Source organism: Haliotis rubra, unplaced genomic scaffold (genome assembly GCF_003918875.1).
Source record: "Haliotis rubra isolate DU_JTF1 unplaced genomic scaffold, ASM391887v1 Scf872, whole genome shotgun sequence".
Lineage (NCBI taxonomy): Eukaryota > Metazoa > Mollusca > Gastropoda > Lepetellida > Haliotidae > Haliotis > Haliotis rubra.
In genome coordinates this window covers 273768-299571 of record NW_025767604.1, presented here as the reverse complement: position 1 = coordinate 299571, position 25804 = coordinate 273768, and the positions used below count along the sequence as shown (strand labels likewise).

Here is a 25804-nt window from a genome sequence, read left to right as displayed (position 1 = left end):
ACCGAGCGCCAGGCAGGGACCAACAAGTACCATATTTTAACGTCTTTTGGTACGACGCGGTCGGGGATAGAACTCCATATTTTAGCGCTCTTTTGACCTTCCGCTCTCCGGGCGGATGCTCTATAAGAACATAATGATACAATATCAAACTTTAATTACATAAATGAACAGGATTAGATGTATTTAGGGTGAGAAAGAATGTATATCCAAGCATGAAAATCTATGAAGACAAAATACAGAATAGTTATAAAAGACAAGTTATAACTTGGTGTGGACTGTTGAACTGATATCATCTATTGTCAGGTTCTCCAAAACGTCCAGGTATTTTAAATGTAAGTAGGGCCAGCACACATAGTTCTTCTGAATCTATTTGTGCTGGTCACCGCATGTTTGTTAAATACGTTTCGCTCACACTGAATCTTATCCCACTGCAAGGGAAACTCCGTATCAGTTCGGACCTCTTACATGTAGACTGTAGAAATAAGATGCTTCCTTGCAGTATATGTTCTGTACACATACGAGTCATATATAGATTTGAAACTTGGACATACTTGAAAATCTTTTTTGTGTGATGTTAACCAAATTACATTTATATCATATTAATAGATGTGGGGTAGTTATTTACATGAGTGAGTGAGTGAGTTTAGTTTTACAGGGCACTCAGCAATATTCCAGCTATATGGCGGCGGTCTGTAAACATTGAGTCTGAACCAGACAATCCAGTGATCAACAGCATGAGCACCGATCTGCGCAACTGGGAACCGATGACATGTGTCAACCAAGTCAGCGATCCTGACCACCCGATCCCGTTAGTCGCCTCTTAGGACAAGCATGGGTTGCTGAAGGCCAATATTCTAACCTGGACCTTCACGGGTCGTATTACATGACTTCCTACTTGTATGTGTGCATTTCTTACCAGTGAGATGTTGTGTGAAATCTGATTTCTTGTAGTGTGTTTGTTGTAGACTGAGGTGGCCTAGGGAATCTATGACCATAACTGGCTGCTCCGTAATGGTTCAGAAAAGAAACAAACATCAATAGTTCCTGTCTTTATTTTATATATACATTTTGTATAAATAAAAACTTAATATAATATAACAATTACATCTTAATGTACATTTGATAAGATATGTTTGGACAGTGATTCTGTATAACAATGAAGTTACTATGGCTACCTTTACACTGAATTTCATGTTGTAAGTCAATACATTTATTGCAATTAATTCACTTCAATAAAGTAAATGCCACACATTTTGTTAAGAATCCTCATCTACTACCACCAGATTAAGCTGAAAAACATCTTGGTCTGAAAGGAACAAGACAAACTGCACAAAAATGTTGGCATGCTTGTTCCATTCGACTATTGGTTGTAACAGATGTTATTTTTGTGAGCATTAGAAATAAGCGTCCTACAAATGTGGGAATCATCATTTCTTACTTTTCACCCCAGTTCTTTACGAGGGGTGGTTGTAAGTGCTGAGCCTATCTACGAAAGACCTACAGTACACACTTAACAGAGTACACAGTTCAATACTTATACTAACAGACAACACATTTCTGAAGGATAGTGCCAAGGTATATGATTTAGGATGCCAACAAGTCAATACAAAGCAGATTCAGCCGACATGAGTCTGATTTGTAACCATGGACGAGTCTTGGGTTCACCTGTAACAGGCAGACATTAAATATCCCCAAAGAAGAAGGCAACGTATGTTCCATCTGTTGACAAGGTGATGGCTCCTGTTTTCTGGTGTTCCCTATGCATCCTAATAGTGGTCACTTATTATGCCCAATTCACTGAGCGTGAGTTCAACCAGGACAATACATTTATGAACAAGTTTGTTGTGATGTTGCTGCTGCCTTGAATGCAATGTATGACAGTGGTTTTGAACATCCTCCATAATTGCCACTTATAAGAGGCGATGCTCCTAAACTTGTTACAAACCTGAAGAAAAGGAAAAGGCTCAGAACTTTTCAGCCACCCCTTGTAGCAAGTAAATCCTAGGTTTAACTATGTACTAAACACATAAATTGATTTTATTACAGCCTAAACCCAGTCAGAGTAACTATGAAGTTCAATGTGAGAGGATATGAGATATTGTTTGGTCCCTGTGTATCCCCACATCCAGTCCCCAGTGCTTATCTCTGTAACAACCTGTATACAGTTGATATACAGCTTCTTATTGCTACTTAGATAATTGTCTTACATACACTATACTCAGTGTACCAACAGGACATAGGGAAACACTGTATCTTCTACAGTGTCACACATACCTGGTGTGAATATGTTACCACGGTTACTAACATATGATGTCTGAAGGTATTCTTCCCATTAATCAATAACCTGCTGTACCATACTCAGTACAACTTAATACTGCCTTTCTCAGCCATACATTGGGAAATGATTCTTCTGAAGTTCCAAAATGTTACTGGAAATAGGAATGTTTCCTTCAATCATATAAAAGTAATTGTTCTAAGGAATCTTATAGTTACATGATTAACTGCCTGTTGCGACTGACACTGACAATACAAGTTAAGTATGTAAGATGCTCCAAGCACCATCCTAGTCATTATCCAACTTTCCTGAAGTTACACTCACAGAAAGATTAGACACAGCATTGCACATTAACACTCATCTCCCTCCCATCTACACTGTATATCTGGACATCAACACATACTGACTATATTTACAGTTTGTTGGATGTCACTTCACACTAACATATAAATATGAGAATATGAAGGTTTTGATTACACATTCAGACAATGATTTAAATATGATTACATACACAGTCTAACATGGAATTACATTTTTCAATATCAACACCAAATCTGATACAAATATAGATGAGCAATGTTTAGTTCATCGATCCATGCAATCTCCATGATCCAATCTGACATGTGGAAATGCCTGTGCTGGTGCTATATCATCAGTGTTCCCATCAAATACATTAACTTACAAGATGATAACAATCACATTCTTAATAATTACGCCACTGGTTGAACAAGCTTGTATGATCAGTACCAAGAAACATAAACACATTTTCCTTTAATTTCAGAAATGTGCATAAACTTAGTAGTTCTGTGAATCACTGTGGACAACTGATTGTGAACCAAGTGGGCTTGAAGATGGCATCCATCACGAGGTATTCAGTGGTCTACCCCTGTTGCTCCTATTTGATTACATACTGCAGGATTAGCATAATTTGATTTCTTCAATTATTGGGATGCATTAACATTTCTTTGAGGTTTCTGATAAGCCAGCTATCATCATCTGTCTCATACTGATGATGTTCATGCCAGTCAAGTCATTCCACTATCAGAATAGCAATGCTTCTCAACACTTATTCTTGAGTATTTGGACTTCTGTCAGTTTCAAAGTTCTTGTGTTTTTGGTCAAAACGAATTACAATATATGTTTAATGAGTTCCAAAAACAGAGATGCCAACCCTAATTAAGCTCAGTTAGTATTTTGGCAAAAAACTGATGCCATAGTTAGTATTTTTTGGGCCCAAATTAGTATTAATTTTTCCAAAGAATTTTCATATTCAATAAAGATAAATATATATATAGGTATTCTTGTAATTAACACTGTACTCACCTAAATCAGTAGTCAGTATCTACATATAGCTTGATACTGAATATGTGGTCGAAATTTATTGTGTATGGTACGTATGCTACTTCATAATTTAATTTAATGTTGTTGGTTTTTTTAAATTCGTATATTTTTACTGTTATCGTAGTCGCGTATTTTGTGTTGTTTTTTCGTAATGAATACGATAAAATCGTATGGGTTGGCATCTCTGCAAAAAGCTTCATCAGCGCCATCATTTGAAGTGTAACAGCACCTGAACTTTCTTCTTACATCATCCTATCATCATCATCATCATCATCATCATCATCATCAGTTCCATATCCCAGGAATACCTTGACCTTAACCCTCTTGCAATAACCATTCCAAGAAGTCTGCAAAATGACCTGAATTGTGAGAAGCATACCTGATGTATCCCAGTACATTGTGTATGTTACGGTAATGTTTGGATACCGAGTGCACATTTCTTTGTCCTTCATGATGACCTAGTTTACAGGATTGCATAATTCAGATCCTCCAGCGGGTGGATTACCATGAGGAGAAGGTAGAAAGTGAGTGATTCCCTGATTAAACACACCTTGCAATAAACATGTTTCAATCTTATCATTTCATATTTCCATGTCATGTCGACATGAGGTTTCCTGTCAGTATCTCCTTAATGTTCCAGTTTCCATTCAACAGACAGCAACACAATGACTGCAAGTATAGTCCGTTTGGCTCAAAAGCGGACCGATGAATTGCAGTCTTACTCGAATACTACAAAACATATAATACTCAATGAAACGCTGATCATAAACAAAACATCAGACCAACTCTGTGAGTTTTTTTGTAGTATATATGTCCTGAAAATCTGAAAAAAAGAAGTTGTTTAACAAACTATCATTAAAATTTTGACACAGTTCACTATTTACTACGGGGGAGGAGTGCAAAGAGAGGAACAGCCAGGTGAATGCAATGCATGGGCTCAAGTGCCGACAAAGTTATTGATTCATTTACTTGTGCTGTGCCGTCTCCATCATTTCTCGTACACCTGGCTGTTCCCCTCTTTGCACTACTCAGTGAACTGTGTAAATATTTTAATGATAGTTTGTTAAACAACATTTTTATTTTTAGGACATAAATTCTGCAAAGAACTCAGAGAGTTGGTGTGATGTTTTGATTATGATCAGTGTTTCATTGAGTATTATATGTTTATTAGTGTTCAAATTAGATTGCAATTCATCGGTCTGCTTTTGAGCCAAACGGACCATAACTGAATGAATAGCTCTACACAACACAAGTAACTGAATGAATAGTTCTACGAAACACAAGTAACTAAATGGATGGCTGCATACAACACACAGATTCAAATACTTAATAGCCAGATATCATGAAGAAGATTTGTCTGTATGAGCTGAAGATAGTTTCTACTGAACATACAGTGTCATGTTTGAGTGAGTGAGTTTGGTTTTACACCGCTTTTAGCAATATTCCAGCAGTATCACGGCAGGGGACACCAGAAATGGGCTTCACACAGTGTACCCATGTGGGGAATCAAACCCGGGTCTTCGGCGTGACGAGCAAATGCTTTAACCACAAGGCTACCCCACCGCCCGTGTCATGTTTGAAAGGCTATGGACTGACTGGTGCAACTGACGGCTGAATGTTATCTACTGTCACACCGGCGAGGATTGTCATGTCATATCAAATCCTTTTTCTCACCTATGACCTCCTGAACGAGGCTGCATGGAATGTTAGTCAATGGATCAACAAATGACAGTTTCACTTTCACGCCTTCCCCTCCCCGACCTCTAAAGACCAATAACTGACTCTATTAATAACGACCAGGACGATACTAGGATCTGGAATATGTCTAAAACAAACATCTGGAGAGATTTCCTAAAGAATCACTCAACATTTGAAAATAAGAAAACAAACAGTTGTTCATGTTTCAGCTTAATGTTAAAAGACCATAAACAAAAACATACTTTGGATGGCTCGTCAACCAGGTAAAGCTGTGAATGTTCAGTGTACTGGGATCTCTCTTCATGTACAGAGATAACTGCATCCCCATCACCTCACGCTGATTATACTGGAACTAACTCCAGTAATATACTGCCTGTTTTAGCCATTTACACACAACACTTCACTTGATGACTAATACTCAGTCCATACAGAAGCGAACTATAAAGACATACAATGTCTTGTGTCTTTGGTACACATCCGTCACCCAGTAAACATCATCCATGAACTATGTGTTTGTGACAGTGTCTGACTATGGAATGGTGCACCTTTCTGCTGCTATGAGCTGGTCAAGGGACAGGCAGTGGAATGATCGTTGGCCAGTCTGACCTGTGCTGCTGGGAATGAAGGTCTGTGCTACCTGCGGACACGGTCCATGTCCTCCACCACAGTGGTCAATCTCTGTCTGGCCTTCTTACTGATGTGGTCCACGGAGCTGATGAGAGCCAGGAGCTGCTTGTTGGAGTATTCCTGGACAGACATCAACAATATAGCAGATCACAGGACATAGAAGAAACTACAGGAACATAGAACCCATCCAAAACAACAAGAACCTCACATGAGGATTGCCCCAGACAACCCTGTATGTAGTCCTACAGTACCTTGTTTCCAAGTGACTCACATTCAAGTACAAACAACCCTGTATGTAGTCCTACAGTACCTTGTTTCCATGTGACTCACATTCAAGTACAAACAACCCTGCATGTAGTCCTACAGTACCTTGTTTCCATGTGACTCACATTCAAGTACAAACAACCCTGTATGTAGTCCTACAGTACCTTGTTTCCATGTGACTCACATTCAAGTACAAACAACCCTGTATGTAGTCCTACAGTTCCTTGTGTCCAAGTGACTCACATTCAAGTACAAACAACCCTGTATGTGGTCCTACAGTACCTTGTGTCCAAGTGACTCACATTCAAGTACAAACAACCCTGTATGTGGTCCTACAGTACCTTGTTTCCATGTGACTCACATTCAAGTACAAACAACCCTGTATGTAGTCCTACAGTACCCTGTGTCCAAGTGACTCACATTCAAGTACAAACAACCCTGTATGTAGTCCTACAGTACCTTGTTTCCATGTGACTCACATTCAAGTACAAACAACCCTGCATGTAGTCCTACAGTACCTTGTTTCCATGTGACTCACATTCAAGTACAAACAACCCTGTATGTAGTCCTACAGTACCTTGTTTCCATGTGACTCACATTCAAGTACAAACAACCCTGTATGTAGTCCTACAGTTCCTTGTGTCCATGTGACTCACATTCAAGTACAAACAACCCTGTATGTGGTCCTACAGTACCCTGTGTCCAAGTGACTCACATTCAAGTACAAACAACCCTGTATGTGGTCCTACAGTACCTTGATTCAAAGTACAAACAGACCACCTACATGTGGAGACATATCAACTACACTGATTCAACACTGACCTCAAGAGACAAATAGAGCGAATGTTGTTTATCATAGCAATCAGTAGTGTATCATCTACAGCATAGTGGTCAGTCAATATTCAAGTCTGGCAAGGACTGAACATGATCAAGTAAACAAGAAAGAGTTGTGTAGTAAACAAGAGTCACTGGTACCTTATGATCCTGCAGCCATGATTCAAGCTGGCTCTCCGGGAGGTAGTACGCCTTGATGTACGTCTCCACAAACTCCCTCTCTGGTATTGGCCTGGAACCAGCAGTTAGAAGTCTTAGAAGAGTATCGGTCAATGCTGTCTTATGACATAGAAGATATCCATTTGTATTCTCTCCTGACAAACAACTACTGCATCACATTACTACTCTGAGTATAAGACACAATATATTTCTGTACATACTTGATGTCTGTGATTCTGTCAAGCCTGGTGACAAACTGCTGGAAGTCAAGCTGCATCAGAGCCCGGCCCTCGTTGCTGCACTTCCTGGCATTAGCATACCTACATCAACAGATGTCACACCACAGGTTTAAGGTCTACCACAACACAGAGAAGCTACATGAGCCATAACCACCATGCCATCACTGTACAGTAAACTGGTGTCATCGGAGTGAATGAGTGATTGAGTCTAGTTTTATGCCGCACTCAGCAATATTCCAGCTATATGGGGATGGTCTGTAAATAATCGAGTCTGGACAATCCAGTGATCAACAGCATGAGCATCGATCTGCATCTGGCCTGATCAAGGGACTTAACTCTACACAGCATATGGCAGTGCCTGAGACAAGTGAACCAACCACATCCCCAATCATCAAAAGCAGCCACAGAAGTAGTCAAAGGATGACATATATTACATTAAACATTTATATAGGTAAAAGTGATACCTTCATAACATTTGTAGGGTCTCATACATAAAGATCTGTTAAAAAGCTCAGAAGGGTCTAAGTTGAGTGAGACAGCCTGAGACTATGGCAGGTGTACTCACCCATCCACAAAGGTCCTGTTGCAGAGTCGGACACAGTGTTCCCACAGAAGGTCCATCACCACTTTAGGTATAGGGACCCGATGGTCAGCTTCGATCAGCTTCTTGTGGAATTCTACCAGACTCTGAAACCGTAAATATTGCATAGAATGCTTGTTCTATATGACTTCAACAAAGAAATTTCAGGAAAAATGACACTATTCTGTTACATACAATTAAGGATTATTCTCCTGGGGTTACTCTTTGCTTATAACTTCTTAATTTTTTCCTTGTGACTGAACAGTATCAATGATGATATTAATAAAAATATAACAGTAAAACATACTAGGAAAGGTATGTGAGCAAGCTGAGCAAGCTGAGCAGGCAGCACCCAAAAGAAGAATGATCAAAGAAATTTGAAAATATTTCTTTGCAAAATCCCCATCTCTGTGGTGTTCAAGTCGATCTGAACATTATACCACAATGCTGATGGTTTTATTTATCTTTGTATAAATATCACAACTAATACAGGTCTGTCACAAGGAAAGAATTTAAGAATGAAATGAGTAACACGGAGAAGCATTAGACAGTGGACATCAGTCACCAGGTATCTCCTGTAATACATCTGTATCTCACCGCAAGTAGATGATCTACATAGTTGTTGTGTTGTGACATGATCTCCTTCACATCCCACCGAACATTGCTCATTTGTTGCAGGACAAACTCGTAGTCTATGGCATGCACTGCCACAGCCTTGTAGATGGGCTTCCGTAATTCTGCTGCCATCTTTACAGTCTGTGGGAAACCATAACACCATAAACTGTCTGATGAAGACAGTGAAAAACTGTTTGAAAGACAATTGATAAGCTGATTTGAGTCCTACAAAGAAAGGCCTTTTTGGCCACTGGCAATGAATAATTTACCAGAAGTATGTGATTGTAAAAACTATTACGAGACATGTTCATATGACAGGCACCTATCAAGTCTGAATGACATTGTTACCTGAGAATAAAACTGTTGTAAGAATGCTTTCTTGTTTGGTGGGATCATGTCCTCCAGGAATGGTTGCAGAAATTCCAGCTGCTCTCCCAGGAACACTCTACAACAGGAAACAATATCTGATCATGCCTACATTTAACATCCTTGAAGGAACACTCTACAACAGGAAACAATATCTGATCATGCCTACATATACATCCTTGAAGGAACACTCTACAACAGGAAACAACATCTGATCATGCCTACATATACATCCTTGAAGGAACGCTCTACAACAGGAAACAATATCTGATCATGCCTACATATACATCCTTGAAGGAACGCTCTACAACAGGAAACAATATCTGATCATGCCTACATATACATCCTTGAAGGAACACTCTACAACAGGAAACAACATCTGATCATGCCTACATATACATCCTTGAAGGAACGCTCTACAACAGGAAACAATATCTGATCATGCCTACATATACATCCTTGAAGGAACGCTCTACAACAGAAAACAATATCTGATCATGCCTACATATACATCCTTGATCATGCCTACATATACATCCTTGAAGGAACACTCTACAACAACATCTGATCATGCCTACACATAGATCCTTGAAGGAACACTCTACAACAGGAAACAACATCTGATCATGCCTACATATACATCCTTGAAGGAACACTCTACAACAGGAAACAACATCTGATCATGCCTACATATACATCCTTGAAGGCGCTCTACAACAGGAAACAACATCTGATCATGCCTACATATACATCCTTGAAGGAACACTCTAAAACAATATCTGATCATGACTATGGTCAACAGCCTTGTAGGACAGGCGACATGAATGAGTTACTGGTAGTCATACATCAAACTATTTATAATTTATAATTATTTTCCAAGTTGGCTACATATTGTAGTGTGACTAGTTGTGTACTCACAGGGACTCGGCGGCCACCACTCTCTCTGCTAGTCCATACAGTCGCTCCCTGGACCGCAGGTCAACTATTGTAGACATGGAGGCCGGCAGGATCTTGTCCTGAAACTCACCATACATGTACATGTTTATCAATCTGACTTACTATTGAACTCATCAACCTGTTTCTGACTCACCATACAGTCCTTTAACTTTACACTTTTACTGACTCACCATACAGTCCTTTAACTTTACACCTACACCACCATATCCTTTACAGACTCACCATTTTTTGACTCACCATACACTTTACACCTGATTTACTGACTCACCATACAGTCCTTTAACTTTACACCTGATTTACTGACTCACCATACAGTCCTTTAACTTTACACCTGATTTACTGACTCACCATACAGTCCTTTAACTTTACACCTGATTTACTGACTCACCATACAGTCCTTTAACTTTACACCTGATTTACTGACTCACCATACAGTCCTTTAACTTTACACCTGATTTACTGACTCACCATACAGTCCTTTAACTTTACACCTGATTTACTGACTCACCATACAGTCCTTAACTTTACACCTGATTTACTGACTCACCATACAGTCCTTTAACTTTACACCTGATTTACTGACTCACCATACAGTCCTTTAACTTTTACACCTGATTTACTGACTCACCATACATTTAACTTGACTCACCACCTTCTTTACACCTGACTTACTGACTCACCATACAGTCCTTTAACTTTTGCACCTGATTTACTGACTCACCATACAGTCCTTTAACTTTACACCTGATTTACTGACTCACCATACACCCCTTTAACTTTACACCTGATTTACTGACTCACCATACAGCCCTTAACTTTACACCTAATCTACTGACTCACCATACAGTCCTTTAACTTTACACCTGATTTACTGACTCACCATACAGTCCTTTAACTTTACACCTGATTTACGGACTCACCTTACGGTTACTGACTCACCATACAGTCACTGATTTACTGAACTTTACACCACCTGATTTACTGACTCACCATACAGTCCTTTTAACTTTACACCTGATTTACTACTCACCATACAGATTTTTACCTGACTCACCATATACAGTCCTTTAACTTTACACCTGATTTACTGACTCACCATACAGTCCTTTAACTTTACACCTGATTTACTGACTCACCATACAGTCCTTTAACTTTACACCTGATTTACTGACTCACCATACAGTCCCTTTAACTTTACACCTGATTTACTGACTCACCATACAGTCCTTTAACTTTACACCTGATTTAACTTTTTACACCTGATTTACTGACTCACCATACAGTCCTTTTAACTTTACACCTGATTTACTGACTCACCATACAGTCCTTTAACTTTTACCTGATTTACTGACTCACCATTTCACCATAACCTTTAACTTACACCTGATTTACTGACTCACCATACAGTCCTTTAACTTTACACCTGGATTTACTGACTCACCATATAGTCCTTTTAACTTTACACCTGATTTACTGACTCACCATACAGTCCTTTAACTTTTACACCTGATCTACTGACTCACCATACAGTCCTTTTAACTTCTTATACAATCTGATTTACTGACTCACCATACAGTCCTTTAACTTTACACCTGATTTACTGACTCACCATACAGTCCTTTAACTTTACACCTGATTTACTGACTCACATCCTTTACTGACTCACCATATCCTTCCTTCTTACACCTGATTTACTGACTCACCTCACCATTACAGTCCTTTAACTTTACACCTGATTTACTGACTCACCATACAGTCCTTTAACTTTTACACCTGATTTACTGACTCACCATGATTTACTGACTCACCATAGTCCTTTAACTTTACACCTGATTTACTGACTCACCTTCTTTGGCTCATACCAGTCCTTAACTTTACCTTGATCCTTCTTTACCTGACCATACAGTCCTTTAACTTTACACCTTACACCTGATTTACTGACTCACCATACAGTCCCTTTAACTTTACACCTGATTTACTGACTCACACCTGATTTACTGACTCCTTTTTACCTTACACACACCTGATTTACTGACTTCATACAGTCCTTTAACTTTACACTAATTTACTGACTCACCATACAGTCCTTTTAACTTACACCTGATTTACTGACTCACAGTCCTTTTACTTCTTTCACCTGGATTTACTGACTCACAGTTTTTAACTTTACACCTTTCTACTGACTCACCATACAGTCCTTTTTAACTTTACACCTGATTTACTGACTCACCATACAGTCCTTTAACTTTACACCTCCATTTACTGACTCACACCTGATACTGACTCACCATACAGTCCTTTTTAACTTTACACCTGATTTACTGACTCACCATACAGTCCTTTAACTTTACACCTGATTTACTGACTCACCATACAGTCCTTTTTAACTTTTACTGACTCACACCATGATTTACTGACTAACCATACAGTCCTTTTTAACTTTACACCTGATTTACTGACTCACATGATTTACTGACTCACCATACAGTCCTTTAACTTTACACCTAATCTACTGACTCACCATACAGTCCTTTAACTTTACACCTGATTTACTGACTAACCATACAGTCCTTTAACTTTACACCTACAGTCCTTTTTACTGACTCACCATAGTCCTTTACTGACTCTGATTTACTGACTCACAGTCCTTTAACTTTACACCTGATTTACTGACTCACCATACAGTCCTTTAACTTTACACCTGATTTACTGACTCACCATACAGTCACCATACAGTCCTTTAACTTTTACACCTGATTTACTGACTCACCATACAACTTTACACCTCCTTTCAACTTTACACCTGATTTACTGACTCACCATACAGTCCTTTTAACTTTACACCTGATTTACTGACTCACCATACAGTCCTTTAACTTTACACCTGATTTACTGACTGACTCACCATACAGTCCTTTAACTTTACACCTGATTTACTGACTCACCATACAGTCCTTTAACTTTACACCTTTTACTGACTCACCATACAGTCCTTTAACTTTTTACACCTGATTTACTGACTCACCATACAGTCCTTTAACTTTACACCTGATTTACTGACTCACCTGACTGACTCACCATACAGTCCTTTAACTTACAGTAACTTTTTACACCTGATTTACTGACTCACCATACAGTCCTTTAACTTTACACCTGATTTACTGACTCACCATACAGTCCTTTAACTTTACACCTGATTTACTGACTCACACCCTGATACAGACTCCTTTAACTTTACACCTGATTTACTGACTCACCATACAGTCCTTTAACTTTTACACCTTTTACTGACTATTTAACTATTTAACTTTACTGACTCACCATACAGTCCTTTAACTTTACACCTGATTTACTGACTCACCATACAGTCCTTTAACTTTACACCTAATCTACTGACTCACCATACAGTCCTTTAACTTTACACCTGATTTACTGACTAACCATACAGTCCTTTAACTTTACACCTCATTTACTGACTCACATGATTTACTGACTCACCATACAGTCCTTTAACTTTACACCTGATTTACTGACTCACCATACAGTCCTTTAACTTTACACCTGATTTACTGACTCACCATACAGTCTTTTACTTTACACCTGATTTACTGACTCACCATACAGTCCTTTAACTTTACACCTGATTTACTGACTCACCATTTTAACTTTACACCTGATTTACTGACTCACCATACAGTCCTTTAACTTTACACCTAATCTACTGACTCACCATACAGTCCTTTAACTTTACACCTGATTTACTGACTAACCATACAGTCCTTTAACTTTACACCTCATTTACTGACTCACATGATTTACTGACTCACCATAGTCCTTTAACTTTACACCTGATTTACTGACTCATCATACAACCTTTAACTTTACACCTGATTTACTGACTCACAATACAGCCCTTTAACTTTACACCTGATTTACTGACTCACCATACAGCCTTTAACTTTACACCTGATTTACTGACTAACCATACAGTCCTTTAACTTTACACCTGATTTACTGACTGACATGATTTACTGACTCACCATACAGTCCTTTAACTTTACACCTTATCTACTGACTCACCATACAGTCCTTTAACTTCACACCTGATTTACTGACTCACCATACAGTCCTTTAACTTTACACCTAATCTACTGACTCACCATGCTATCCTCCGACTCGACGGCCATGTTGCCTGGTATGTTTGACCCTGCTATCATCCTCTCATGTATTCGATGTAGGGTTGTTCTCAAACGATTGTTGACTGTCCGGTCATGGGACACATTCTGCAGAAGGAGGGTTTGAGGTCATGAAGGAGTCCAACAACCACACCACATACCAGCAAACATATTAGCAGTATACACAAAATATACTCACTGCGTCAGATCCAAAGAATGCATATACCTGAAAGAGAAAAAGGAGGCACTGAGGCAATGTACCATTGGGGAGGAACACAAGTAAAACAAGCATATATAAAATGAATATTAAAACACTACTACTACATTACATATATTGTGAATTCACTGTCATAATGTATGCAGCATGATTACAATGAAGGGCAACTTGTCACAAACATAGTCACTACAACGGCTTTTACAACTGAAGTATCATGGCAGATAATGTTTTTTGAAATGCTAACCTCAGTCAGTATGCTATACTTACAGTATAGAGTATGTAATCAAAGAGTTGAGCTGTACAACTGATAACATCATAAGCGATGGGTTTCAACACTGCCATCATCTGTAGATATTTACCTACAACAGAGATTAGCTAAGTTAAAGACACATTAACAAACATCAGATAAGTAGGACAGGCAGTAAGTCATGGGACCTGACATGTCAACACCTACAGTGATAAGTTGTCTTACCTATAACCCGCAGAACATTGAGCGTTGTGTTGCTGATGATAGGTGTATGTTTCTGCTTCCTCCCATGATTTGACCGTTGACGTGTATATCTGACAAAATACAATCATGGCATTCAAATACAATCACGCTTTTGTACAGACAGAATATGAATACTTCCTTGGAGTTCAAGGTATATCCAATAACACAGAGTCTTTAATTGCTAAAAAGCAATGTCCAGCTGGAAACTTAACAATAATGTAACTTGGCAGTGTAATTTAAAGGCCAACATTGTTGATATTGTTGCTCTTAAGATTCAGTACAAGTTCAAAATATTGCCTAACAATATAATAATTAGTTGTCAGGAAGATATTACTGTCTAATGTAAGCAGTGGTGTAGAAGTTACTACATAGTGATGCTTCTGGAGTCAAGTGAAATCTGGTATGCTCAAGAACAATCCAACATTGTATAGAACTTTCTGGAAGATATCTCACATTTGACCAAGACTAGAGGTTGAACATCATATTTGTACCCAGAATATCCAGCAAAGGCCAAGTTTGGAAGCTTGACCACACTTGCAGGTGAATATTCGTATCACACAATCTGACAACGCCAGACCGACACCTGCAGCACAGACGAGTGGATCATTCTGTGCTCCACAGTGGATGTATTTGGTCACTGAAGCACTGACCTGTGGGACCTGGTCTCTCCTGTCAGCTCATCGATGTAATCCTGCTTCAGTTCATCTGCTACATCAGAGTCACTGTCAGAATCTCTGTAGCCGTCGTCATCCTTCTCCTGCCAGACACAGATAAAGTGGCTAAAATCCCTGCCATTTACGATCACACAACTTGCTTCCTACACAGTGTGTCTCCCAAACAATGCATCACATAGCCTACATCACACCTCTTCCTACTATTCAACACATCTCTCAACCATACCATCCCTCTGGATAAAACACCTCTATACAGCGTTCGAAATAATTGCCCGGCCCGGAGGCCCAGCACCGGTTGTTATTGTATCGGGCCGGCAGTTTTAAATATCTGCAGGCCCTTGTGGCCTTCAGTAAATTATCTCTCTTTTTTAACAACTGGAATCTTTCCCTTGTTTTTTTCCCTTTATTAACGTTCAGGAATCATCCATGATCCGTCATGTTACGATAACTTACAGTTTCACTTCCTGGTATTTCAGCACTTTGCACATAGGAATGTCAACACCAGTCTTTAACAAATAAAAAACGTCTCTCTGCACCATAGGCTTCGCTAATTGATTTTGTAGAAACAGTGTGAAACTGTGTACAGTGTAGTCTATTTCGTTTTTATTGGTTTGACTTTAACAAAATGGGCCTGCAGATTTCATTCATGGCCTGTAGATTTTAAAACCTGCAGGCGGCAGCAGGCCCTGATGGCCAACTGGCAAATTAAAGTATTGCAAGCACTGCCTCTATGAGGTGCCACCTTACATCTGAAAACACATCTCTCTACAGTGTCAGATCTACAAGATAACATCTAATGTGCCTCCTGTCCTACATAACAAATCTGCACACTGTACCACCCACCCTGGGCAACATGTATCTCCACTGTACCACCCACCCTAGGTAACCTGTATCTCCACTGTACCAACCACACTGGATAACATATCTCTCTACTGTATAACCCACTCTGGATAACCCAGCTCTATATTGTACAACACACCCTGGATAACATAGCCCTCTGCTGTACCACCCGTCCTGGATAACATAGCCCTCTACTGTATAACACACTCTGGATAACACATCTCTCTACTGTACCACCCGGACTAGATAACATTTCTCTCTACTGTATAACACACTCTGGATAACACATCTCTATATTGTACAACACACCCTGGATAACACATCTCTCAACTACCCACACTTGATAACATATCTCTATATTGAACCACCCACACTGAATAACACATCTCTATATTGTACAAGACACCCTGGAGAACACATCTCTCTACTGTATAACCCACACTGGATAACACATCTCTATATTGTACAACACACCCTGGAGAACACATCTCTCTAAAGTATAACCCAAACTGGATAACACATCTCTATATTGTACAACCCACCCTGGATAACACATCTCTCTACTGTATAACGCACTCTGGATAACACATCTCTATATTGTACCACCCACCCTGGATAACACATCTCCCTACTGTATAACACACTCTGGATAACACATCTCTATATTGTACCACCCACACTTGATAACATATCTCTCTAATGTATAACACACTCTGGATAACACAGGTCTCTACTGTACAACACACCCTGGATAACATAGCTCTCCACTGTACCACCCACCCTGGATAACACAGGTCTCTACTGTACCACCCACCCTGGATAACACAGGTCTCTACTGTACTACCCACCCTGGATAAAACATCTCTCTACTGTACCACCCACCCTGGATAACACATCTCTCTACTGTACCACCCACCCTGGATAACACATCTCTATATTGTACAACACACTCTGGATAACACATCTCTATATTGTACAACACACCCTGAAGAACACATCTCTCTACTGTACCACCCACCCTGGATAACACATCTCTATATTGTACACCACACCCTGGAGAACACATCTCTCTACTGTACCACCCACCCTGGATAACACATCTCTATATTGTACAACACACCCTGGAGAACACATCTCTATATATTGTACAACACACCCTGGAGAACACATCTCTCTACTGTACCACCCACCCTGGATAACACATCTCTATATTGTACAACACACCTTGGAGAACACACATATCTCTACAGGGCAAACAACCAACTCCCATACTTTAACATGACTATGATCGCTTTGTGAAACGGGGCCCTGGAGAACACACATATCTCTACAGGGCAAACAACAAACTCCCATACTTTAACATGACTACGATTGCTTCGGAAACGGGGCCCTGGAGAACACACATATCTCTACAGGGCAAACAACCAACTCCCATACTTTAACATGACTACGATTGCTTCAGAAACGGGGCCCTGGAGAACACACATATCTCTACAGGGCAAACAAACCAACTCCCATACTTTAACATGACTATGATCGCTATGTGAAACGGGGCCCTGGAGAACACACATATCTCTACAGGGCAAACAACCAACTCCCATACTTTCACATGACTATGATCGCTTTGTGAAACGGGGCCCTGGAGAACACACATATCTCTACAGGGCAAACAACCAACTCCCATACTTTAACATGACTATGATCGCTTTGTGAAACGGGGCCCTGGAGAATACACATATCTCTACAGGGCAAACAACCAACTCCCATACTTTAACATGACTATGATTGCTTTGTGAAACGGGGCCCTGGAGAACACACATATCTCTACAGGGCAAACAACCAACTCCCATACTTTAACATGACTATGATTGCTTCGGAAACGGGGCCCTGGAGAACACACATATCTCTACAGGGCAAACAACCAACTCCCATACTTTAACATGACTATGATCGCTTTGTGAAATGGGGCCCTGGAGAACACACATATCTCTACAGGGCAAACAACCAACTCCCATACTTTAACATGACTATGATCGCTTTGGAAACGGGGCCCTGGAGAACACACATATCTCTACAGGGCAAACAACCAACTCCCATACTTTAACATGACTATGATCGCTTTGAAAGCGGGGCCCTGGAGAACACACATATCTCTACAGGGCAAACAAACAAACTCCCATACTTTAACATGACTATGATGCGCTTTGTGAAACGGGGGCCCTGGAGAACACACATATCTCTACAGGGCAAACAACCAACTCCCATACTTTAACATGACTATGATCGCTTTGAAGCGGGGCCCTGGAGAACACACATATCTCTACAGGGCAAACAACCAACTCCCATACTTTAACATGACTATGATTGCTTTGTGAACGGGGCCCTGGAGAACACACATATCTCTACAGGGCAAACAACCAACTCCCATACTTTAACATGACTATGATGGCTTAGAAGCGGGGCCCTGGAGAACACACATATCTCTACAGGGCAAACAACCAACTCCCATACTTTAACATGACTACGATTGCTTAGGAACGGGGCCCTGGAGAACACACATATCTCTACAGGGCAAACAACCAACTCCCATACTTTAACATGACTATGATGCGGCTTTGGAAACGGGGCCCTGGAGAACACACATATCTCTACAGGGCAAACAACCAACTCCCATACTTTAACATGACTATGATGCGCTTTTGTGAAACGGGCCCTGGAGAACACACATATCTCTACAGGGCAAACAACCAACTCCCATACTTTAACATGACTATGATGGCTTTGTGAAACGGGGCCCTGGAGAACACACATATCTCTACAGGGCAAACAACCAACTCCCATACTTTAACATGACTATGATCGCTTTGTGAAACGGGGCCTGGAGAACACACATATCTCTACAGGGCAAACAAACAACTCCCATACTTTAACATGACTATGATCGCTTTTGTGAAAGCGGGGCCCTGGAGAACACACATATCTCTACAGGGCAAACAAACAACTCCCATACTTTAACATGACTACGATTGCTTCGGAAACGGGGCCCTGGAGAACACACATATCTCTACAGGGCAAACAACCAACTCCCATACTTTAACATGACTATGATCGCTTTGTGAAACGGGGCCCTGGAGAACACACATATCTCTACAGGGCAAACAAACAACTCCAATACTTTAACATGACTATGATTGCTTTGTGAAACGGGGCCCTGGAGAACACACATATCTCTACAGGGCAAACAACAAACTCCCATACTTTAACATGACTATGATGGCTTTGAAACGGGGCCCTGGAGAACACACATATCTCTACAGGGCAAACAAACAACTCCCATACTTTAACATGACTATGATTTAGCCCGGAAACGGGGCCCTGGAGAACACACATATCTCTACAGGGCAAACAACCAACTCCCATACTTTAACATGACTATGATCGCTTTGTGAAACGGGGCCCTGGAGAACACACATATCTCTACAGGGCAAACAACCAACTCCCATACTTTAACATGACTACAATCGCTTTGTGAAACGGGGCCCTGGAGAACACACATATCTCTACAGGGCAAACAACCAACTCCCATACTTTAACATGACTATGATCGCTTTGTGAAACGGGCCCTGGAGAACACACATATCTCTACAGGGCAAACAACCAACTCCCATACTTTAACATGACTATGATCGCTTTGGAAACGGGGCCCTGGAGAACACACATATCTCTACAGGGCAAACAACCAACTCCCATACTTTAACATGACTATGATCGCTTTGTGAAACGGGGCCCTGGAGAACACACATATCTCTACAGGGCAAACAACCAACTCCCATACTTTAACATGACTATGATCGCTTTGTGAAACGGGGCCCTGGAGAACACACATATCTCTACAGGGCAAACAACCAACTCCCATACTTTAACATGACTATGATCGCTTTGTGAAACGGGGCCCTGGAGAACACACATATCTCTACAGGGCAAACAAACAACTCCCATACTTTAACATGACTATGATGAAGCGGGCTTTGGAGAAACGGGCCCTGGAGAACACACATATCTCTACAGGGCAAACAAACAACTCCCATACTTTAACATGACTATGATTGCTTTGTGAAACGGGGCCCTGGAGAACACACATATCTCTACAGGGCAAACAACCAACTCCCATACTTTAACATGACTACGATTGCTTTGTGAAACGGGCCCTGGAGAACACACATATCTCTACAGGGCAAACAACCAACTCCCATACTTTAACATGACTATGATCGCTTTGAAACGGGCCCTGGAGAACACACATATCTCTACAGGGCAAACAACCAACTCCCATACTTTAACATGACTATGATCGCTTTGTGAAACGGGGCCCTGGAGAACACACATATCTCTACAGGGCAAACAAACAACTCCCATACTTTAACATGACTATGATTGCTTTGGAAACGGGGCCCTGGAGAACACACATATCTCTACAGGGCAAACAACCAACTCCCATACTTTAACATGACTATGATCGCTTTGTGAAACGGGGCCCTGGAGAACACACATATCTCTACAGGGCAAACAACCAACTCCCATACTTTAACATGACTATGATCGCTTTGTGAAATGGGGCCCTGGAGAACACACATATCTCTACAGGGCAAACAACCAACTCCCATAATTTTAACATGACTATGATCGCTTTGTGAAACGGGGCCCTGGAGAACACACATATCTCTACAGGGCAAACAACCAACTCCCATACTTTAACATGACTACAATCGCTTTGTGAAACGGGGCCCTGGAGAACACACATATCTCTACAGGGCAAACAAACAACTCCCATACTTTAACATGACTACGATCGCTTCGGAAACGGGGCCCTGGAGAACACACATATCTCTACAGGGCAAACAACCAACTCCCATATGGACATCACTCGACGGTGCCACCTACCCCAACACTTGAGAAGACATCTTCCTGCTCATCCTCATCCTGTTGTATGTCAAATGGACTTCCTTCCTCAAGGAAGCGTGAGAAGTAGCCATTGCTCTGTAGCGATGTGTCATTGATCCTGTCTAATCCAGACATCTTGTCTACATCCAAGGCAGGTGTCACCACAGACTTCATCTTCAGCTTCCAGTTACGTAAGAACCTAAATTCCTGAAAAGAGAAAAGAAATGCAGGGAGTAATGCTAATGATAGACAGTGATATTCATCTACATGAAGAGAACCCCAGTTACATAAGACCAAACATACCAGAAGCTGAAGAATGTTAAAATTGGACTTCACAGGACACAGTTCCCAGCCTTCATTTTCCAGAAACATCCTCAGCTCGTCGAGACGTGCCCTGTTAAATAGATCATACAACTGAATAAACATGAATTCAGGGACAAGAAAATTGATCATGCATGTACTGAAGGGAAGTTATTTTGTCAAAAGAGAGACACAATTATAACCTGCACACTGATAATGAATTCAAATGAAAAACAACTTCATAGTAGTTAATTAACTTTGAACTTAATATTCCAATATTTACCTATGATGATTTCTGAAGTAGTTCAGACTCTGCTGTTTGAGAGAATCTTGCAGACCCTCAGACTTGCTATCACAAAACTCCTCCCCAATCTCGATCATCCTGTGGGAAAACAGACATTGCTGATTGCAGCAGTTACTATAGTACCTAATTGTCTTATTGACAAAGTTCAATGTATACAAGTTCATAAGAATCTAAACAAAGGATAAAACCAAATAGCAGAGAAATGCACTGCTGAGGTTGTGCTTAATCCTGTCATGGTTTTACTAGTAGTGGTCAGTTGGACAGCCAAGGTTCAGGGTGGGTTTTACTGATTCACTGCAACTCAGTATAGCATTTAACAAGACTTCTGTGGAGAATGTACAAATTACTTAAGTACACACCTGTTGATGATATCAAGGACTTTGATGAACTCCTCTAGTTTGAAGACAGACAAGTCAGTACCAAGGATGAATGTCTTCACCTTCTGTTGAACGTCTTGCCAGACACGGCCTCGACCGTACTCTAACTTTTGCATCACATAGCGACGGTTGAATGTAGCTTCCACGCTGCTGCCACCAGTCTCACCTAGAAAACACATGACACAAGTAAAGACACTGTCCTGAATATAAAAAACTGACACTGTCAGGCACATGTGGGTGATGGTGTCTGGTACATGTGGGTGATGGTGATGGTGTCAGGGACATGTGGGTGATGGTGTCAGGGACATGTGGGTGATGGTGTCAGGGACATGTGGGTGATGGTGTCAGGGACATGTGGGTGATGGTGTCAGGGACATGTGGGTGATGGTGTCTGGTACACCTGGGTGATGGTGTCAGGGACATGTGGGCGATGGTGTCAGGCACATGTGGGTGATGGTGTCAGGTACATGTGGGTGATGGTGTCAGGCACATGTTGGTGATGGTGTCAGGCACATGTGGATGATGGTGTCTGGTACATGTGGGTGATGGTGTCAGGTACATGTGGGTGATGGTGTCTGGTACACCTGGGTGATGGTGTCAAGTACATGTGGGTGATGGTGTCTGGTACATGTGGGTGATGGTGTCTAGTACACCTGGGTGATGGTGTCAGGCACATGTGGGTGATGGGTGTCAGGTACATGTGGGTGATGGTGTCTGGTACACCTGGGTGATGGTGTCAGGTACATGTGGGTGATGGTGTCTGGTACACCTGGGTGATGGTGTCAGGTACATGTGGGTGATGGTGTCAGGTACACCTGGGTGATGGTGTCAGGTACATGTGGGTGATGGTGTCTGGTACATACATGGTGGGTACATGATGGTGTCTGGTACATGTGGGTGATGGTGTCTTGGTACACCTGGGTGATGGTGTCAGGCACATGTGGGTGATGGTGTCAGGTACATGTGGGTGATGGTGTCAGGTACATGTGGGTGATGGTGTCTGGTACATGTGGGTGATGATGTCAGGTACATGTGGGTGATGATGTCAGGTACATGTGGGTGATGGTGTCAGGTACATGTGGGTGATGGTGTCAGGCACATGTGGATGATGGTGTCTGGTACATGTGGGTGATAGTGTCAGGTACATGTGGGTGATGGTGTCTGGTACATGTGGGTGATGGTGTCAGGTACATGTGGGTGATGGTGTCAGGTACATGTGGGTGATGGTGTCTGGTACACCTGGGTGATGGTGTCAGGTACACGTGGGTGATTGTGTCAGGTGATGGTGTCAGGTACATGTGGGTGATGGTGTCTGGTACACCTGGGTGATGGTGTCAGGTTCACGTTGGTGATTGTGTCAGGTGATGGTGTCAGGTACATGTGGGTGATGGTGTCTGGTACACCTGGGTGATGGTGTCAGGTACACGTGGGTGATGGTGTCAGGTACATGTGGGTGATGGTGTCAGGTACACGTGGGTGATGGTGTCAGGTACATGTGGGTGATGGTGTCTGGTACACCTGGGTGATGGTGTCAGGTACATGTAGGTGATGGTGTCAGGTACACCTGGGTGATGGTGTCAGTTACACCTGGGTGATGGTGTCAGGTACATGTAGGTGATGGTGTCTGGTACACCTGGGTGATGGTGTCAGTTACACCTGGGTGATGGTGTCAGGTACATGTGGGTGATGGTGTCTGGTACACCTGGGTGATGGTGTCAGGTACATGTGGGTGATGGTGTCAGGTACATGTGGGTGATGGTGTCAGGTACACCTGGGTGATGGTGTCAGGTACATGTGGGTGATGGTGTCAGGTACACCTGGGTGATGGTGTCTGGTACACCTGGGTGATGGTGTCAGGTACATGTGGGTGATGGTGTCAGGTACATGTGGGTGATGGTGTCAGGTACATGTGGGTGATGGTGTCAGGTACACCTGGGTGATGGTGTCAGGTACACCTGGGTGATGGTGTCAGGTACATGTTGGTGATGGTGTCAGGTACACATGGGTGATGGGTTTGTTATCATCTATATTACCAGAGATCTTTAGGGTTCAACTTCAGTGATATGCTTATATACTTATGAAAGCTTTCAGGAAGTTTCCATTACCAGTGTGTTCTGTGGCCATGTCTTGGTCGTGGCTCTCGTGCCACTGCATGGTCTTGTAGTAGCTCTTCATCACTCCCCACAATGCCTTGCAAAGATCCACAAGACAAGGTGTGAAAGTCTCTGTCGTTATGTGCTACAACAAAACACGTAATGATTTCAAATCTGATGCTCAAGCAGTTTCCAGGATAAAGCAAGTAGTAATTAGGAAAGATGACTGGCAAAACTGCTCATTTCTCCTTCTACCAGCCACAGCCTGAATAATGTCATCTACATGTCTCCTACCAGCCCCATCTTATATGTTTTTGTCAACATGCACTATTCTTATACAGCGTGACAGTTTTGTCTATTGTCAGAGCAATATGACTGACCTTGATGTATGAGAAACTCACCTTGCACAGGTCTGAGTACTGCCTCTTCTGGAAGTTGGTGGTGCCAGTGCCTGAGCAGAGTTCCACATATCCCAGCACCATGGTGAACGCTGTGTTGTGGATAGCACTAGCGAAGTGCATGTGTAGCTGGTCCATGGCAGTCTGGAACAGGATACCCTTGCTCAGATACACATGGAAACGCATCTCCAATCCAATGTTTGCACCCATGACACCCAGTACTGGTACTGTATGATTCACGCTAATGAAAAACATTGGGGGAAAGTACTTCATGAAGTTATGTTTACCTGTGTCTTGCCCAGTAGTCTGTATGCCATCTGCACCTTCTCATAGTGTGTGACATCAAAGCTTGAGCAAGTCTTGGACAGGGCCACATCTAGCTGTTCCTCAATCATCTCCAGTGTGTCCTGGAGTTTGGAACTCAACTCACTGCAAACAGTATACACATGCAATAAACAAACACATGCCAATAGTGTGACCTACAGTGTACCTGATACAGCGGTAGTGCCTGAATGTACTGGCTGGATGTTCTATTACTGTGGTCTACAGTGTACCTGATACAGCGGTAGTGCCTGAATGTACTGGCTGGATGTTCTATTACTGTGGTCTACAGTGTACCTGAAACAGCGGTAGTGCCTGAATGTACTGGCTGGATGTTCTATTACTGTGGTCTACAGTGTACCTGATACAGCGGTAGTGCCTGATTGTACTGGCTGGATGTTCTATTACTGTGGTCTACAGTGTACCTGATACAGCGGTAGTGCCTGAATGTACTGGCTGGATGTTCTATTACTGTGGTCTACAGTGTACCTGATACAGCGGTAGTGCCTGATTGTACTGGCTGGATGTTCTATTACTGTGGTCTACAGTGTACCTGATACAGCCGGTAGTGCCTGAATGTACTGGCTGGATGTTCTATTACTGTGGTCTACAGTGTACCTGATACAGCGGTAGTGCCTGATTGTACTGGCTGGATGTTCTATTACTGTGGTCTACAGTGTACCTGATACAGCGGTAGTGCCTGAATGTACTGGCTGGAT

The 25804-nt window shown here is 41.6% G+C and overlaps 1 protein-coding gene across 1 annotated transcript in view; it reads right to left on the bottom strand.

The window, feature by feature from the left end:
- Window positions 1–4770: 4770 nt before the first annotated feature.
- The window catches only part of LOC124263223 (syndetin-like), a 55415-nt gene continuing 34381 nt past the window's right edge, over window positions 4771–25804 (bottom strand). Inside the window, exons 9-27 of the mRNA XM_046697813.1 lie at window positions 25052–25193; window positions 24768–24908; window positions 24379–24511; window positions 22256–22439; window positions 21876–21974; window positions 21596–21686; window positions 21293–21499; window positions 15488–15594; window positions 14820–14908; window positions 14615–14706; window positions 14330–14356; window positions 14116–14238; window positions 9917–10014; window positions 8981–9077; window positions 8615–8773; window positions 8003–8124; window positions 7420–7518; window positions 7181–7271; window positions 4771–6061 (exon numbers count right to left, since the gene is read on the bottom strand). Of these exons, the coding sequence (XP_046553769.1) occupies window positions 5948–6061; window positions 7181–7271; window positions 7420–7518; window positions 8003–8124; window positions 8615–8773; window positions 8981–9077; window positions 9917–10014; window positions 14116–14238; window positions 14330–14356; window positions 14615–14706; window positions 14820–14908; window positions 15488–15594; window positions 21293–21499; window positions 21596–21686; window positions 21876–21974; window positions 22256–22439; window positions 24379–24511; window positions 24768–24908; window positions 25052–25193 (2215 nt within the window). The 3' untranslated portion in view covers window positions 4771–5947. The remainder of the gene's footprint in view (window positions 6062–7180; window positions 7272–7419; window positions 7519–8002; window positions 8125–8614; window positions 8774–8980; window positions 9078–9916; window positions 10015–14115; window positions 14239–14329; window positions 14357–14614; window positions 14707–14819; window positions 14909–15487; window positions 15595–21292; window positions 21500–21595; window positions 21687–21875; window positions 21975–22255; window positions 22440–24378; window positions 24512–24767; window positions 24909–25051; window positions 25194–25804) is intronic.